This window comes from Corvus kubaryi, unplaced genomic scaffold (genome assembly GCF_017639235.1).
Source record: "Corvus kubaryi isolate FWS band 111438036 unplaced genomic scaffold, C.kubaryi_AGA036_p1.0 132, whole genome shotgun sequence".
Lineage (NCBI taxonomy): Eukaryota > Metazoa > Chordata > Aves > Passeriformes > Corvidae > Corvus > Corvus kubaryi.
The window spans coordinates 7,263,916-7,281,700 of record NW_024580666.1 but is presented as its reverse complement, the minus strand read 5'-3'; the positions used below and the strand labels follow the sequence as shown (position 1 = coordinate 7,281,700).

Genomic DNA, 17,785 nt, shown 5'->3' with positions numbered 1-17,785 from the left:
CACCTAGTTAAAAACAGTGCTAATGAAATGTCATCTTTTTTGCAAGCCAAAAATAATTTATTTTGCTTTTCTGTGTATTAACAACTTCATCAATTATTATGGAAATTTAAAACAAGACTGTGGAAGACTTAGGTAATACTCCCAGGGAGCACTAGTATCAGTAATGGTCCTTTCCTCTATCAAGTGCCCTGGTTATCAACTGAATAGAGCATTTGTTTCATCCAACACTCTTAAACTTCCAATCTACAGTGGAAAAATTCTATCGAAACAGTTGAAATGAAAACCATCAGCAGTGACTAAAAGGTACAGCCAAAAAAAGCAGAAACCAATGTGCACCTTTGTGTCTACATACAACTAAATCTCCTGTTTTTAAAGCAGAAGTTGGAAGGCACAGTGGTGCACTGGAGGAATATCCTGTGTGTTTAAGCCACGGGGTCCCAGCTGCAGAAACTCGGTAGTTCACATGAGGAGGATGCTCATGGGCTGCATGGTGGTGATGGCACGGCTGCCTGTCACAGAATCGTTAGGGTTGGAAGCGACCTCTGTAGATCATCTGGTCCAAATGCCCTGCCAAGGCAGGGTCACCTAGAGCAGGTGACACAGGAACACACCCAGGTGGGTTTTGAATGTCTCCAGAGAGGGAGACTCCACGACCTGGCTGGGCAGCCTGTTCCAGTGCTCTGCCACCCTCAGTGTAAACTTCTTTCTCATGTAAAGGTGAAGCTTCTTGTGTTTTAGTTTATGCCCACTGCTCCTCATGCTGCCACTAAGCACCACCGAAACGAGTCTGGAACCTTTCTCTTACCACCTGTCTGTGAGATACCTATATGCATTAATGAGATCCCCTCTCAGTCTTCTCTTATTTAGACTAAACACACCCAGCTCCCGCAGCCTCTCTTAAGACTGTTCAGACTAACAATCTTTGTGGCCCCCCACTGGACCCTCTCCCGCAGCTCCTTGTCTTTCTTGTACTGAGGAGCCCAGAACTGGACACAACACTGCAGATGTGGCCTCACCAGTGCCGAGTACAGGAGAAGGATCACCTCTCTGGACCTGCTGGCCACACTGTGCTCTCTAGTAGGTCAGGGTACCCTTCTCTCCAGGTAACCCCACAAGGCCGGAGGCAAGGATTTCTGTGGCCCCGCTGCCCTCTGGAAGCGACCCCACGCTGACCACGGCGAGGAGCACTTCGGAGCCCTTCCTCCAGGCGACCCCACACCGCCCAAACTTCAGGGCAGGGGAAGCTCCGTGGCCTCGCCTCAGCCCATTGGCGGGCGGCAGGAGGAGCCCGAGCCCCGATCTGGCGGAGGACCGTGGAGGGCAGGTGAGCGGGCCGGGGCGTGCGGCCGAGCCCGGGCGCTTTCCAGCCCCAGGACCAGCCCGGGCGGCTCCGGGCGTGAGTCACAGCGCGGGGCGGGGAGGTGCGGCCGCCTGAGCGAGAGAGCGGCAAGCGAACGACAGCAGCTCCGCCGGGCGGAGGCGGGGGCAGCGTGTCCGGCCCAGACCCCTCCTCCCGCCTTCCTCCGCCTGCTCCCTCCTCCTTCCCTCCCTGCGCGGCTCTCCCGGGGACGCGAAGAGGCGCCGCCGGGCCTGGGGCTTGGACCGCACGGGTGCCCGCCCTCTCCCACCGCTGCTCCCACCGCCCGGCCGCGGGCTGGATGTAGCCGGGCGCCCCGCGGGGGCTGCAGCAGCAAGATGGCGGGTAGGCATCGCCCCCCTCCCCCTTCCCGCACACGCCGCCTCCCCGGCGAGGCGCCAGCTCTCCCTCCTCTATCCCCCCTCCTTCTCCTCTCCCCCGCCCCGGCTTCGGGAGCGCTGCCCGCCGCTGTCCGGGCTCGGAGCGCGGGGGGCTGCGGGACGGGTGGCGTCGGGGGGCGCAGCCCGCGGGCGGGGCAGGGTCACGCGTGGCACCGGGGGTCGGCGGGCGCGTTGGTCCATGGTGTGTGTGTGTGTGTGTGTCTCCCCCACCGCAGATCTGTCGCTGCTCCAGGAGGACCTGCACGAGGAGATCGACGGATGTGAGTGGGGACGGGGGGGAGCGGCGGGGCGGCTTTCGGGCGAGGAAGTGCTTTCCGCGGGGGAGCGCCCAGGGTGCATTGTGGGAGGCGGCGGGGAGGAGGAGGAGGAGGAGGAGGAAGCCATGGCCATGCTCCGCGCTTCCCGGTGTCCATGACCCGGTCCCGGTCGCGCGTGGGGCTGCGCCGGGCGGTCCCGCAGGGTGCGTTGGGCGGCGGGCGGGGCAGGGGCGCCGTTAGCGGCCGCCCCGGCGGGAGCGAGCGAGGGAGGGAAGGAGTGATGGAGGCTGGGGAGGCTCTGCCTGCGGGGCGGCGTCCCTTCATGGCCCGGGCACGGCAGGGCGCCGCCGGGGAGGAGCAGGAGGAGGTTAAGGCTGCTGCATCTGCAGCAGCGTGTGGGTTGCTCGTTCCTTTTATAGCTCTATATTTTGTATATCTTTTTGTGTCCCCTATTCCTCTCCCCCTTGTCTCGCCCCCCCCCCCCCCCCCCCCCCCCCCCCCCCCATTCAGGCTCCCCCTTCCTTGTGAAGGGTCTGGAGCACATGTCCTGTGAGGAGCGGCTGTGGGAGCTGGGGGTGCTTAGCCTGGAGAAAAGGAGGCTCAGGGGGGGACCTTACTGCTCTTTACAGCTACCTGAAAGGAGGTTGTGGCCGGGTGGGGGTCGTCTCTTCTCCCAGGCAACCAGCGACAGGAGAGAGGACATGGCCTCAGGCTGCGTCAGGGGAGGTTCAGGCTGAACACCAGGAGGGATTTCTTCTCAGAAAGGCTGATTAGATATTGGAATGGACTGCCCAGGAGGTGGTGGAGTCACTGTCCCCGGAGGTGTTTAAGGAAAGACTGGATGTGGCACTCAGTGGCATGGTCCGGTTGACAAGGTGATGTTCTGTGACAGGTTGGACTCCATAATGTCAGAGGTCTTTTCCAACCTAATTGGTTCTGTGAGTCCTGCCCCGATGAAGAGATCTGTGGAGAGGAGTTAATGTCAGAGTGCAAAGTAGCAGAATTGTGGCTGGGGTGGTACAAAAATCACTAGCTCGGGGGTGAGAAGCCTTAGCGTGGCAGACTAAGATGTTGCTCAGGTGAGAAGGTGTCTATTGATCGTGTCAAAGCTGGGGGAACTTCTTGGAAGGAAAGGAGGAGGAATTTTGGGTGAAAAGTGAAAATGGAGGTGGAGGCAAGCACCTGCCTGGCAGCCTGCCGTGGGTGTGCGGACCCCCTGGTTGCTGCCTCAAGGTATTTTGTCTGCTGTGCAGTCTGCACGGCATCTCCTCACCAGGTTTTTCTCCTGGAGTGCAGGAGAAAAACCTTCTGGTTTGTGGCTTACGTTTTTAGAGGAGAGCTGTGTAAACTTTTCAGGATTTAACTGACACATCTTCTTTTTCACTTTTTAGAAGGCTCCTATTGTGCTTTGCCTCGCACAAAGGAGCCTTTCCCTAAGGCTTTTTTTTTTAAATTCAGCATGATAAGTCGCTGTTTGAAAACTCTCTGTGATTGCAGATGACTTTTTCAGAATGGACACACTTAACAAAAAAATAAAGTGCATTCTTAAGTTTCCACTTAGATTATGGTTTTAGTTGACTGCAAGACAGGAATTGAAATGATCTGTAGTTATTGGAGAGGTGACTGAAGGTGGGGGTTCCTGGTGCTGGTCTTAATGTTACGGTCTTCAAAAATGAAAGAAAATATATGCATGGAGATATGACTCAATCCAGATGAGAGCATCCTGAAGGCAACAGCCATAGAAATATAAAAATTTGAAACCTCATTAAAAATTACTGAGGTTTTGATGTAAGTAGGTAAAAGCAAATGTCTAAATACTTATGCATGGTATTTTAAGAGAAAAAGCCAGGACTCTGTGTGCATCAATGTGTGCTGTCTGGATGTAGTTCAGTCACACAGTGGCTTTTATGGTTCTAAATTTTACATGATTTTGTTCTTGGGTGGTGTCTGTGAGCCAAAGAAAAATAGTATAGATCAAGGAGACCGTACATATCTCATCAAAAGTACTGTTTCTTGTGCCATATTATTTGAAATAGCTGTGTTTTGTACCCATATACTACATGTTTTACACAATTATGAAAATGTTTTCAATTGATTGGCTGCACATACGAAACAGACAATTAAAAAAATAAGACACAAAGTTGCAACTCCTGCCTGAACCCCACCCTACGGTATTCCTCTGTTGTAAATATTTCAAATGTTTGCAGCTCTTTCAAGTAGCAGAGTTAGACACTGGTTTAGAGGTGTATTACTGAAGTAGTAGAATGCAATAGTGATAAAACTGGAAGTGCTGGCAGCTTTTATGCCTGTGTGATTCTGCCAGCTGCATTCTTGCTATTAAGTGTGCTAAGCTATGTTTAAGGATAAGCAAGTGAAAAATACTTGCAGGCATACCTGTAGTCCTGGTGGTATAATTTAGGAGGAGGAATTAGATAGATTTAAATAGTGTGATTGATCGTCTGTTTTGAAAAGTGAACTATGCTTTCAGTAAATTTTTGGGCTTTTAGTTGGTCTGATATCAAGCAATATAGTAAAACATCTGTGAGGTGTACTGGAGAAATCAGGGGTGTTTAAGACTGAATGCATGTGTCAAGGTCTGGATTGGAATCTGAAACCGAGTCTCTGATTATGCATAAGGCTCAGGACATTTCACTAGATTAGGTGTTCCTTTGTAGCTTATCAGTGAGCCTAGGTTTGAGCCTGAATCATGAAATTTCTTGTTGTTGTATTGTTTGGTTTGTTTTTTTTCCCTTTGGTAATGAGAATCTACAGTGTGATTCAGTGTTGCCTTCTAATGAAGGAATCATTAAGGTGACTTTAGAGATACCTTTTATTGGTCATGTTCTAAAGCAGTAGGAGAAAGTCCTGGAGTTGAGCAAACAACCATGCACAGTTGCTGCTGAAAGTAATGAACCAAGCATCTGTGCATCTTTAAGATACGCAGTGTGAAGAACAGCTGTTTTATGATCTTTGTCTTTTAAGGTTTCTGTGATCGAGTGTTCTCCTGGAAAGTTGGAGTTTAATCAACAACTTGTACAACTGTACAATTTGTTCTTCTCATTCATTATGCCAGCTTGTTGGATGCTAATGAACCTGAAATATAGAACAGTAAAGTACTGTATCTTTGGAGTACTGTTTTAACAGCTGCTTTTAAAAAAAAAAAATTCCTTTTCTCTGAAGAAATATTTAGGTTAATGAAACATTCCTAGATTTTAAAAGAGAGCAGTAAATCTATGCTGTTGGAGTAGTGGTTGAGAATATATGCTGTGGAAGGCATCTATTTAAAAAAAAAACAACCCTTCCTTTTGTTGATTTGTTTAAGAGGTCAGAGATTAAACAAGAGCTTTTATAAGAAAGGCTTTCAGAGAGTGGTTGATAAACCAGCTGGATTGACTTCTAAATAATTAATTTCAGCTTTGGTTTGCATTTCTATTTTGAAAGCTTCATATTATTTTTCTGCTCTTGGTTGCTTGGTAACCACTGGAAAACTGAATTTTTTTTTTTCTTGAGGTGAATGCATACTTTACACCTGGTACATTAAACAGATGATTGCCTTAAGTAGTTACATAGCTTGCAAATGGCATTTCAGTACTTTGATTTTAGCTGATGTTTCACTTCTGTAGATACAGCCCCTGATATCAAAGACTGTGATAATAATTGAAGAAATTCTGGTTCTTCCATCTTCAGCCTGTGGCTTTTCCTTGTTTGCTAGCTTGAAGTAAAAGGGAAAATAACCCAAAAACAAGCAAGTGTACCCTGGCTGAACATACAGAAGGCTATAGAACAGAAATTAATTCCTAGATGTGAGTTCTAGGAATATAATGAAAGACAATTTCATTGACTCTAACCCTTCAAATAAGGATTGGATTGTTGGCTTCCTTGGTCTTCTGTCTGAAATCTTGCACAGTATATGAAGTCAGGGAAAATCTGGCTTTTGTTCAAATTTTTGTTTTGTGCATACAAAATCAAAATAGAATAGTACAACTGTTTAAGCTAAGTATAGAACAGGAAAGAACATAAGCAGCAGAAATGGTTGAAAAGCAAATGTGGGCTTGTAGAAGTACATCTTGCTGATAAATAAAGTGTTCTTTTTGACTCTTCCTAGACAGTTTGTGTTCCCCCATCCCCTGGCTGTTTCTGAAGGTTGAACTGATCAGTACAGATAGATGAAATGAAACGTACCGTGATGCTGATGTCTTTCAGTCTGACCATTGATGTGGACAGGATGTGTGCTCTAAAAAATAGAGCCATCTGCAATTAGAATTCAGATTTGGAAGGAGGATAGCTTTATTCAGCTCATTATTTTAATTGTGATTTAAATCAGGAGAGAAAAGAAATTTTGATCTGATAACTGGTTTTAGTATTGTTTTACATTTGTGTTTGGAAAAAGTAGTTGTTAGTGATAGCTTCATTTGCGTGCAATGTCAGGACTTCTGGTAGTTGCAAGTATATGTGCATGCTTTGGTGGTTATGTAGATTACTCAGATTTTGAAACTTTACCTTTTGCCGTGCTGACAACGGTGAATTTCCTTTTTCTGTACACTTAGTTTCCAGATGTTTTAACTAAAAATGCAGAAAATGGAATTTTAATATGTATGCATTTAGACAGTTCTAGTTTAGAACTATTAAGTGAGTTTTTACAGATCGATATATATATACACACACCTATGTGTAAACTTGTTTTCTTTAACACAAGTGTTTAATGGTATGATAGATTTAAAATTTGACAATAAGCAAATCTAATGTTACTGTTTGGATTTTACTAGTGGATGAAACAGTTCAAAAACTAAAACCAGAGTAGTGATGATCCAGCATAGCTCTGTTTTTATTATTGAGTTCTTTTCCATTGATTAAAAAAGGGAGGACAGGTCTTCCTAGCCTCTCCTCCCAGCAGGCTTCTCAGTGAGTGAACCAGTTATTTAGCTGAGCTGAAGAAAATTCTCTTTGTGCATCTGCAGATGTCAAAAGCTGTTTTATCATTGATGCTATGTTCTTTTTCCAGGTGATGAGCAAATCATCTGGCATTAGCAGTGAGCTTGTGGTGGTTGAATGCTTTTAATTAAATTACTCTCTTAGACTTTGAGTTAAGGCACAAGACTCTTTCCAAGTGGAAGCCATTTGAAATTTATTTTTTAAAACATTTTAATGATAGTTTAAGTCAAGAAGTGTTGGTTGTTTCTTTGTTGTTGTTTTGTTTTTATAAAATCAGTCTGTATTTCCCTGTGGTGTCAAATCACAGTCACAGCTTGATGGCTGTGTTGTAGTTTTTATTCTCTGGCAGTGAATTATGCTGGCATAACATGCGTTCAGTATGTTAGAATTCACCTTGCCTTTCCCACAGCTGTTCATAGTAGTATCAGAAGCTTTTGCACTGTGGTTTCTTTGTTCCTTCACCACAGAATAAGAATTAGCAGATTTTGTTATGCTGTTAGTTGTTTTGTATAGGCTGCATGTTGTGTCACTTCTTAGACTTAATTCCAGCTTTGAGTATAGCTAAATTTCCAACGTGATGTTCGAATGCCCTCTCGCAGTACTGACCTTTTGGTCCCATCAGAGCCTTAGCTCTGGTGAAAGAGTGCTGAGGTCGTTTGAGTTACTGGGTTGGCATTTCAGCGTTGCAAAAAATTAATAACAGAAATTGATGGCAGACGTTCTGTAGTGATTGGAATCAATTCTCTGGTGTGACTGGGATTCTGCTCCCTTGGGAATCCAGTAACCGTTCCTTAGTGCTAATGAAGCACGTGTGTTAAGTCGGTTGTTTTCCCTGAAGACTGGGGTTTAATTCTCCCAACACTTCAGTTCATTTCTTTGTCTTTTAATGTGGTGATTGACCCTCATAGAAACTGGGAGACTCAGGTGGATGGCTGTGTCCTCATGGAATTCTGGTGTTAGTGGTCTCAGGTGGGTAATGGTTAGTCTCTCTCCAGCAACCTCTTAGAATCCTAGAGAGAAGGAGATGATGTGAGGAAAGGATTGTGCTTGATTTGATGTAGGCTAATGAATCTTGCTCATGCAGCTGCATATGTTTTCTCCATTACAGCTAGTAGAGGGTTGAAGAAGAGGTAATTTTCTAGGCTTTCAGCTTTCCAAGGCCACTAGCATCACTTCTGATGCGGGAATGTTCTTTTCACCAGGCACCTTTTATTATCCCATCTCTGGCAGGGATCCTCAATTAAGGTTGCCAGCTTTTTTTTTTCTTCTTGTCTCATGATTTATCTTACAGGGCTTTGGGTATTCTCCTCCTTCTCCCTTTCTCTCCCACTTGGAGCTAAAAAACAGAGGGAGTGAAAGGGTCATGACGGAGTTGGAAATGTTCAAAATCCTAGGCTTAAGATAGTGAAACCTTGGTGCTTGCAGTTATTTCTGACTGCTGACCTATTGTGGAGGTGGCAGACTGCAGTGTGTTGAAGATAAAATGCTTTTCTTTCCTATATGTGCCTTTTGCTACTAAGACTTTCCCTCTGTGTGGGCAGGAAGTTTTCATTGTAAGAGTTGTAACATGAGCAGAACTGGATGAAAGGATAGCTTCTGCTTTGAGAGCTGGAGGAACAGTTCCGTCTTTGGAAGAGCAAGGCAGGGACAGCTGCCCCTAAAGGTTCCCAGAACATCAGGGCTCCTCTGTCTTCTTCAGAAGGTATAGTATGAGAAAAACTAATGTGGCTGTTTCTTGGTTTGAGAGGGATGCTGCAGTTCTTCTTGGCAGTAGGGTGTTAAAATCGTACTGTGTAGGTTGAAAAAGTGTCAGAGTATGTTTGTGAAGGGTGTTTGTTTGCAACAGCGGAACAACTGCAACGACAGTTGAGACCACTGGTTTAGTGGGTTTTTCTTACTGTTTTTAAGGTAAAGAAAAGAGAGGCAAACAGTGCCATAAATATACATTATTCTCTATACAATTTCTGGAAAAGCTAAATAGATTAATGTATAAAACGGACATGGTATATGAGTGATATTGCAGACTCTTTAAGCATTTTTCTCTAATAAACAAATATGCTAAGGGAATTTTTTTTGTGTTGTTGCCATAGTGCCTGAACAGTTCCCAAATATTTGAATGGAAGAGAGACTACCTTTTCCTTCCTCTACAGCCTACAGGAGGAACAGCTTGATTAGTCTGTAGAGATACTTGCTTGTGCAAGTAATGCAAACATTAAATTGCATTGAAATGACCACCCATGACTGTTCTTACTTTTTCCAAGAGTGAATCCCCTGCATTCTGTACTGCTCAACCTTCTCCCATATAAAGTTTTATACTTTATACTGAGCAGACAGGAAGAGTGGGGAGAGTTGCAGCAAGAATTTCTCTGTATGCCTGGGAAACACTGAGGTTTATCCCACCAAGAGTTTTGAAAGCTGTCAAGCAACATCTCAAGAACATTGTCTGGGATTCAAGTGGGGAGAGGAAAAGTGCAGTTAGGAAGTTCCAAGGGATTTATGTTGCAAAGCCATGTTTTATAGATTATGGATGTACTAGTTGTAGAGCTTGCCTTCTCTGCAGTGTTTAGCCTAAGTGAGTGTATTTTAGTTGCTGTGATGATGCTGTTGAAGTCACTGCACAATGGAACAACACTTGGTAGCTGATGTATCATACATAACTCATGGTGTCACATCAGTGGTGCAAAGTTTACACAAGTCCTTGGAGCGTTTGAGCTTCAGCTGCTTGCTTCATATCTCTCTCCCTTCTAGTTAGTCCAATGTTAAGGCACATATAGTTTGAACTTGCAGTTTTTGTGTGTACCAGATAACCCAGTTGTGTGGCAGAATTTGAGCATGGCCTGAAGCTGAATGCATGTGTCTACTGTAGTAGGACCAGGGAGAACATGTTGGTTGAAGATGGAAGTAGGATTTTCCTAGCAGTGCTACAAAAATCTCAGTCAGTCATGAGGTCAGTTAAAAATCCCATGAACAGCAGTGCTCTGCAGAGAGAAAAGGAATACCTTTCTTTGATGGTGATGTCCTCGTAGAGGAGAAAAAAGAATCTTAGAGGAACTTCCTGCTTGCATTAGCTGACTTTTGCTTCACTCCAACCTCATTCCACAATTCTGAAGTGCATGGAGTTGTTTGAAAGAGGTAGAAGACAGGGACTTAAATAGCAGGGAACTTGAATGCCTTGGTGATGGGCGTGACATGCTCCCTACAGGAAATAGGCAGACAGAATGTAAACTGTTGATTGTTTTAACTGGTAGCTTGGATGTCCTTCTCTTTGTTTCAGTTTCCTCTGGACCAGCATTTGTTGCCGGTCAAACTGTTAACCGGTACAAGGTACATTCAGCTGTTGTGCAAATAAACGACTAGTGAGCATTACGAGGTGGAGCTATTTGGTTTTTTTCAGAGCGAATCAAGGATTTTCAGTGCTGCTTGTGTATGTCTGAAAGAAACAAACTTGGGTGTAGCTGCACCTATTTTCCTTGCTTAAAGAATTTTGTATTGCCCCTTGTTTCTTCTGATGCTTGTTGGGAAATGCAACTCCTTTGGCTGCTTGATAACTATCTTTTTATGAAGGCCTTTGCTAAATGAAAATATTCTCATAGCCTGTTATGTTTAGGCTGCTGGGTCTTTGAAATTTGCTGTACCATGCTTGCATCAGTTCTGTGTGTAAACAGCTGCTGATTTTTTGATTCCTGTGTCTTTCATCTGCTGAGTGCTCCTCGGCCCTAGCCCACAAACCTGTACCAAAGCTTTATTTAAAGGGTTTGCTATGTCTGTGCTTTGAGCTGATAGCAAGCTCTGCTATCAAATTGCTACATAGGGGCTAATGTGGTAAGCCTTGCTTGTTGGCACAGCAGCTTTGCATCAGAGCTGCGTTGCATTTCCCCCTTTCTTCTTCCTTGCTCCTGCCTCTCTACTCCTTCTGCCCCACCCCCGAACCCAGTCCCGCCAAACTCGGTGTTCAGACAACAAAGTCTGTGCATACAGGTGTGGTAACTTGACATTCATAAAAGGCTCAAGGCCGATAGTGCTCCATGGTTTGAAGGGCTAATTTAGGGGAGAAACACAGAAGGAGAAGGGTGGTTCTTGTTTCTGCTAATATGGTAAGTGGGCTGGAATCTAAGATTTAACACTTTCAGTGGTAACTTCTGCTGAGTAGAATCACACACCTCATGGCATCTCAGTTGCATTTTCAGTCTTGGACTTCAGCAGGGGGAGAACAGAATATTTTAAGTGTCTCATGGAAAAAAGAGCTCCTCCTTTCTGATGGTGGGTTCTGTGATGACCAGTGAGTTATGCCTGGATTGGGCAGGCAGGGTGGTAGAATTCAGCATGACAAGCACATTTTGTAATATTTGTGTGATTGTCATTGAAATAGCTGTTGGTTAATGTTACTGAAGCAGTGCAGTAAATTTGTGGTAGCAAATGAACCTGAAATAGTGTCACTGATGCTTTGGTCTGTGTTGTCACCACAGAACCAGAGCTGGGACATTGTGCAGTAGGAAGGGGTTAAGAGTAGTGAGTGCAGCTGTGAACAAATGCAGATGTTTAAGCGTTGATGCTCATGCTGAGGTGAATTTCTCTTTGCAGAACATGGAGATGCAAAGTGGTGTTTCTTACAGAAAGTTACATAGAAACGAATGTGTTTACAATATTGAAGGACTGAGAATATTACTTGTGTTCTGCAGAAGTCTGAATGTAAGGTGAAATTCTTCATTTGTGGCATGGAGGGCAGTAATTTAGAACAAAACCTGCTGCTGTTATTTTGTGATCATGATATCAAATGTCTGGGCTCATAAGATTACAATTTTTGCTTTACAGTTAAGCAGAAAAATTACTTGCCTGAACAGCAGAACAGAACCCAGTCCTTTCTGCATATAAGTGCAATATTATCCTGAATATCCATATGATAACAATTGATGTAGAGTGTAATAAATAGCTTATATTAAAATTGAATAAAAATTAGTCCACTTCAGTAGATATATCCATAGCAACTGCCATATGGATTTTGTAGGAGATCTTGAGAATTCTTTGGGCATGCAGAAGATAAAATGAGAGAACTGTTAATATTAGCTGGAAATGTTGAATCCTTAAAGCTGTTTGTTCAGCTTTCAGAATTGAAAATTGCTTATTTTTTTTAGAATCCACATCTTGTTACTGAGTTTCTATGCCAAAGCAAAGAAGAATATGTTTCTGCTGTGGAGCTCATAGCAAATATAGAAGAACAAAAAGAATACATATAGGCCTTGCTACTGAACAGTCTATGGCAGGGAACTGCATTATTAAATAAGAAAAAATAGCAGTCATTTTTTTCAAACATAATTTTTTGCACCTCTCTGTAAAAGATCCAGTATGAGAGATCTTTGTGAAGGGTACTATGAGGATGAGATATGTAGTAGAAAAACCAACTCCCTTGAAAATTGGCCTAGAGATTGTGGTTTTATAGTGGACTGAGTTTTAAATGGACCTCTCTTTTGTTGTTGTATGCTCAGCCAAACTTGGCCGTGGTTGACTAAGCACCTCTAAGCATAGTCTGCCTCAGCAAGATTGCTGTGGTAGTTCATGTTAGTTAATAACTGTGTCAAGTTATTGTTGTATCCTTGCCATAAAACAGATGCTTAAAGCAGAGAATGTTAGTTATATTTTCACACAGTACAGTATGGACCAGATGCAAGATAGAGACACAAACCCAAACAACTTCTACAAAAAAACTAGTCAAATCTTTTGACAGGAAGATGAAGGTACACAGAACAGAAGTTACTTGGCTTCTGTAATACAGCAGGTCAATGACAGTCTTGTTATGTGATGCTTCCTTGTGTTTGGCAGTCATTGTGTAGAGTTTTGAAGAGAAATTTTCAAACTTAGTCTGGATAAATTAATTAATTTATTGATTTTGCTCTGCTTTGGTACTTGAGTGGACAGAAATAGGGGTACTGTGTTTGCTTTTGACATCATTATGCAATTGCTGTTTCTCACCCTGACACCACTAGTGACTTCAAACTCCTGGGATAGGGTGTTCTTATAGAAACTCCTGTTTTCTTAGCTCTAGTTTTGCATGTTGGTGTGAACACGTAAGACCAGAGTAGAAGGTAGGTAAGGCTCTGCACTTGCATTTTCAGTGGTGTCTTGTAGCTTATAAGCTTTCTGTGGATTTGGTCTGTACTTGTACCAGTTTGAAGAAGTGGAGAAAAATAAGAAAATTGACCTGTGGTTTTTCTGCAGTAGGAAAGTAATATGTGGTCCTGTTGTCTGGTCTACATTCTGAAGCAGGAGGAAATCTGTATGTTCTGCATTTGAATTAGCCAAAACTTGTACTGGTTTTGACTGGCATAGAGTTAAATTTCTCCATAATACCTTGTATGGGGCAGTATTTTGGATTTGTGCTGAAACTAGTGTTGATAAATCAGTGTTGTGTTAGTTATTGTTAAAGACAGGGCTTACACAGTGTCAGGACCTTTTTTAAAAATTCCTCATGGTGCCCTCCCAATGAATAGGTTGGAGATGTGCAAAGTATCCTCCTAAAAGCTACTGTGAAGAATTTTAACTCTGTCCCAGCGCAAACCAGTACACTTGTGTTGTTTAAGGGTATGTTTTGCAGTTGTAAAATTTACACAAGGTCCTGTGGTAGTTGGTCAAGTGCTCAAAGTTGGGTGGAAGGCAGGGTTAGGGCTGAAGAGGCAATCTGCAGCTAACAACCTTTTTGATAATTGTTTTGGTACAGTGTGGAGGGAATAGCAAAGGGAGTTGGTTTATTGAATAATGCAAAGTATGTCCTTCTTGCATTTTAGATGAGGAGTGGTTAGATGGTGGTTCATATTTGTGGCAAGTTGAAGACAAAGATCCACTTGAGGGGCTTTGTTAGAATGGGAGTTAGAATCGACTGTGTCTTTTGGCTTGGATTGATGTCTTGAAAGTGAAAATGAATATATAAGGTGACTGTAACGGTACTTTACTGGAACTATAAACTGATCATGTACTGATTGATTTATTTTTACTACCCTTTTCTTCCCTATATTACAGTTGTGTTAATCAAGATGCTGCCATTTGAATGATCTCTCTGTGACTATGAGCTGAGATGCTGGAATTATTTAAATAAAAAATGTTGTTTGGTAGCAGAGGCACATCAAGCTTAATGTAGTGCTAAGCCTAATTTTACAATTCATAAGCTCAGCAGAGCCAAATCCACACAACTCACTTTCTGTTTCAACTAGTAGGAGACATCAAACAGATAAACTGTAAGCAGATGGTCATATTTTTATCAATGGTATTTACATCTGTTACAGAGTGGATTTAGCAGTTGGGTTGACTTAACTGGTTTCACGAGGCAAAAATTATAGAAAAATAAATGCAGAGGGTACAAGGAGGAACATAGAACAAAGCTGAGGTTGGGAAGAGAGAAATGGAGTGAGTAAAATTGGTGGTGCATGTACTGGTCAGCATTTTATTTTTTTGTATTCATGAGTTTGATAGCTAAATAAAAATAACTATACTGCTGACAATAATTATGTTGGTATTTTGACATAGTTTCTTCAATTTATGTTTTTAAATTTACATTGTGATCAACAGACAGTGGAATAGAAGAATAGGACTGTCATAGAACTAATTTCACTGTCTAGTTTGGAGACAAGGATGCTGAGGGGTGACTTCATCACTCTCTGTAGCTTCCTGAGAATGGGACGTGGAGAGGGAAGTGATTTAACTTTTGGTCAGCCCTGAGGTGGTTGGACAGTTGGACTAGATGATAGGTGAAGATATCTTCAGCTGAAATAGTCTAGGTGTGAGACGGCAGAACTGAAAACTCGGGAAAATCCCTGGTTTCAGTTGGATTGATGGGTTGAATTAAAGGTCTACGAGCTTGTGAAAGGATGTAGCCTGTTCCTTGTTAACTTAACCTGGCATGAAGTCCTAGGTTGCATTACGAGTCCATTTTTACTTGCCTCCCACTTCCTGTGAAAATAAAACTGATTCTTGCAAAAAGCCCAAACTAAACAACAAAAATTAAACCTAAACAAACCCACAAACCCAAACCAAACACAAGTTCAAACAGTTATGTAAACCTGGAGTTGCTAAACACTTTACCTTTGTGTTGCAATAGCTTTTTGCAGCTGATCTTTCTTTTCAGCCTCTCCTTCTTCCCCCTGCAGTTTGTTATTCTATCCTCTACCTTAGACATACCTAATACCACTACCTCTTCTCAGATTGCTCTTCCATTTCCTTTGGCTCCTACTACACTTTCTTCCTTGCTTCCATCTCCCAGATTGTTGTTACACACTTGGCTCTTTCCCCGTCACTTTTTCATTTGATTTATGGCAAGAATTTCATGTCCTATCAGCAACCACAAAATCTGGTCCCTTGTGCAAGGTTGGGACCAGCTGATGTCCATGGATTCTCTATGTAGAAAATGGGAGAATTACTTTATTGGTAAAAGGGTGCCATTAACTTAGTTTATGTCTAAAAATACTACTCTTCCAGAGCTCAGTGTTTGTCTTTTGACATTTGAAGTACAGTAAGGAAGATGTTCAGGCAATGGTAGCTGCTTACGTATTCTGCATGTTGAAAATAATGATACACTATCTTGTGAGCAATTTATATAGCACAGCATAATTGTATACAAAAGTAAGAGGACAGTAATCTTTTTTCTTCCTTCTGTAGAGTTCATTTTTAAAAAGTCATTGTTGGAGTTGTAGAGCTGTCTTCTGATTTTCTCTATTTGCAAGTTTTGAAAAGGCATTTCAGAGAGGTTTAGCTAGACTGAATAGAGGTAATATACTGTAGTGTGTTGTGTTTTCAGGACTAATGGAGGTGACCTGGTGTAGTTCTTTCAAGTAGGGGAATGCATTTGCAGCCAGAAGTGTGTGTTTTCTATGGGACTGACTTTTAGAGCAGTTTTGAGGGCATATGGAAAGTAAAAAGGTGGTAATTCAAGTCCTAATTCTTAGGCAGCTCTGCAGAACAGGATTGGGCCTCTTTCCACTTCTTTGGTTCTATGTTGATAAAGGGGGTCTGTGTATATGAAGTTCCCTGATGATGTGCTGGTTAATAATTATGCAGTAGGTGAATTGTGCCCATTTTATTTGGTAGTCAGATCTAGCAACACACACTGAATTTTTTTTTAATATGCTTGATTTCGATTTTTCTGGTTTAGAACAAAGTCTTTTTGGTCTGTTAGATCATGCTGTATAAACTCTGGGCTACCTACAGCTATGATTCGAGTACGTGTCTTCAAAAAGCTGACTTTACAATTAGATGGAAGTCTTTTGCTTGAGAAAAATACAAGGTATAAAAATACTTAGGAAGTTTAGTTATGCATCTTACTTGGGAATTTAGAGAAAATAACTCAAAATCCATTTATACATCATCAGTCACACTTGTATAGAAAAAACTTTATGAGGGCTGGGGAAGCTGGTGGGAACAATGTGGTACAGTTACTAAATATGTTGTCAATGAGACCTTGCCTAGACTTCTGTATTTCAGACCAACAACAGACATCATTTTAGTGTCAAACTACTGTGATTATAAGGAGTATTTCTGATGTCTCTGATAGTTGGTGTGGATGACTACAGCTCAGAGTCTGATGTGATTATTATACCTTCAGCCCTGGACTTTGTCTCACAAGATGAAATGTTGACGCCTTTGGGAAGACTGGACAAGTACGCTGCAAGTGAGAACATATTTAACAGGTACGCTTTTTAAATGTCCTGTCTGGCTAATAGTATGCAAACTATTCATCTGATTAAAATCTGACTGAAGTTGATTTGCATGGAATACAAATAATTTCAAAAAACCCAACACCTCTACAAAACTCTTCGGTTTCCACGCCTCTTTCTGTTTGCTCATTCTCCTCCTGCTTAGAGAGAGCAAAATATTAATGAACAGAAAAACATTTGCTCACTTTTTAAGCAACTGTAGTAAAGGACGTTTAAAACTTCTTCATTAATTGGACCACATCATTTAGGTTTTTTTGCAAATGCTAACATTCCTGTTGGCGCAGGACTGTAAGATGATAGTAAAATCCATCCATGACTCTGTGTGAAAGTGAGATTAAGAAAATACTTCGTGAAAGGTCAGGAGAGCATAATGAACAGCACTGTAGATTGCCAGAGAAACCCAAGAACTGTATTTCAGTATCAATCTCCTCTGTAATTTACAGTTTAAGTGTTGCTGCTTCTGATTATTGAAAGTGAACTTGCTCAGTTAATAGTGTGTTCTGCATTTTCCCCTTTTAATTTCTGTAATGCCACTGAGCTGGTTGTTTCATTTAAAAGCACAGGTATTAGCATACTTCAGACAGACACACATCCCATCCCATCCCCTTGCACGCAGACAGTCTGCACTCAAATGAGAAATGCAAACCCATGGTTTATTTTAATTGGAACTGTGAACAGTCACAGGATCACAGAAACATATAAAATACATAAACATTGAGATTTTCTGGTATTTTATTCCGGTGGTTTAGTTTGGGCTTCAAGTAAGCTTTTAATGAAGTGTGTTTGCTTGAGTGTTAAATTCTTAATACAGTAATAGGCAGAAGCAAAGTCTATGATCAGCCACCCAATAGGATGGCCTCTGTTTTGTTGTTCATGGCCTGGGTTCAAAAAGGATTTAGCCCTGTTCTTAACTTTAGTCACGTGAACTGTACTTAAAATCCGCACTACGTGTATGAACATACCATTGAATCGAAGCTGAAAATTGCAGAATGGTTTCTCTTGTTATAACCTGCATAAACCTGTATGCACAGATGAGTTTTGAAATATGCCTTATTTTCAAATTTTTCTTTTTCCTGAAATCCAGAGTTTGTTGTATTTTACAATTTAAGCTGAAATTGGCACTTTGTCTACCAGAAGAGA

The 17,785-nt window shown here is 42.4% G+C and overlaps 1 protein-coding gene across 11 annotated transcripts in view; it reads left to right on the top strand.

Annotated features, from left to right (window-relative positions):
* The first annotated feature begins 1,498 nt into the window (after nt 1–1,498).
* The window catches only part of PPP4R1 (protein phosphatase 4 regulatory subunit 1), a 65,469-nt gene continuing 49,182 nt past the window's right edge, over nt 1,499–17,785 (top strand). Inside the window, exons 1-3 of one of the 11 annotated variants that reach the window (XM_042031377.1) lie at nt 1,499–1,702; nt 1,974–2,018; nt 16,483–16,618. In XM_042031377.1, coding sequence (XP_041887311.1) covers nt 1,696–1,702; nt 1,974–2,018; nt 16,483–16,618 — 188 coding nt within the window. In that variant the 5' untranslated portion in view covers nt 1,499–1,695. Of the gene's footprint in view, nt 1,703–1,973; nt 2,019–2,132; nt 2,219–2,741; nt 2,891–8,560; nt 8,650–16,482; nt 16,619–17,785 lie in introns of those variants that run through there. The other 10 variants (XM_042031398.1, XM_042031415.1, XM_042031393.1 and 7 more) reach the window with 10 other exon arrangements.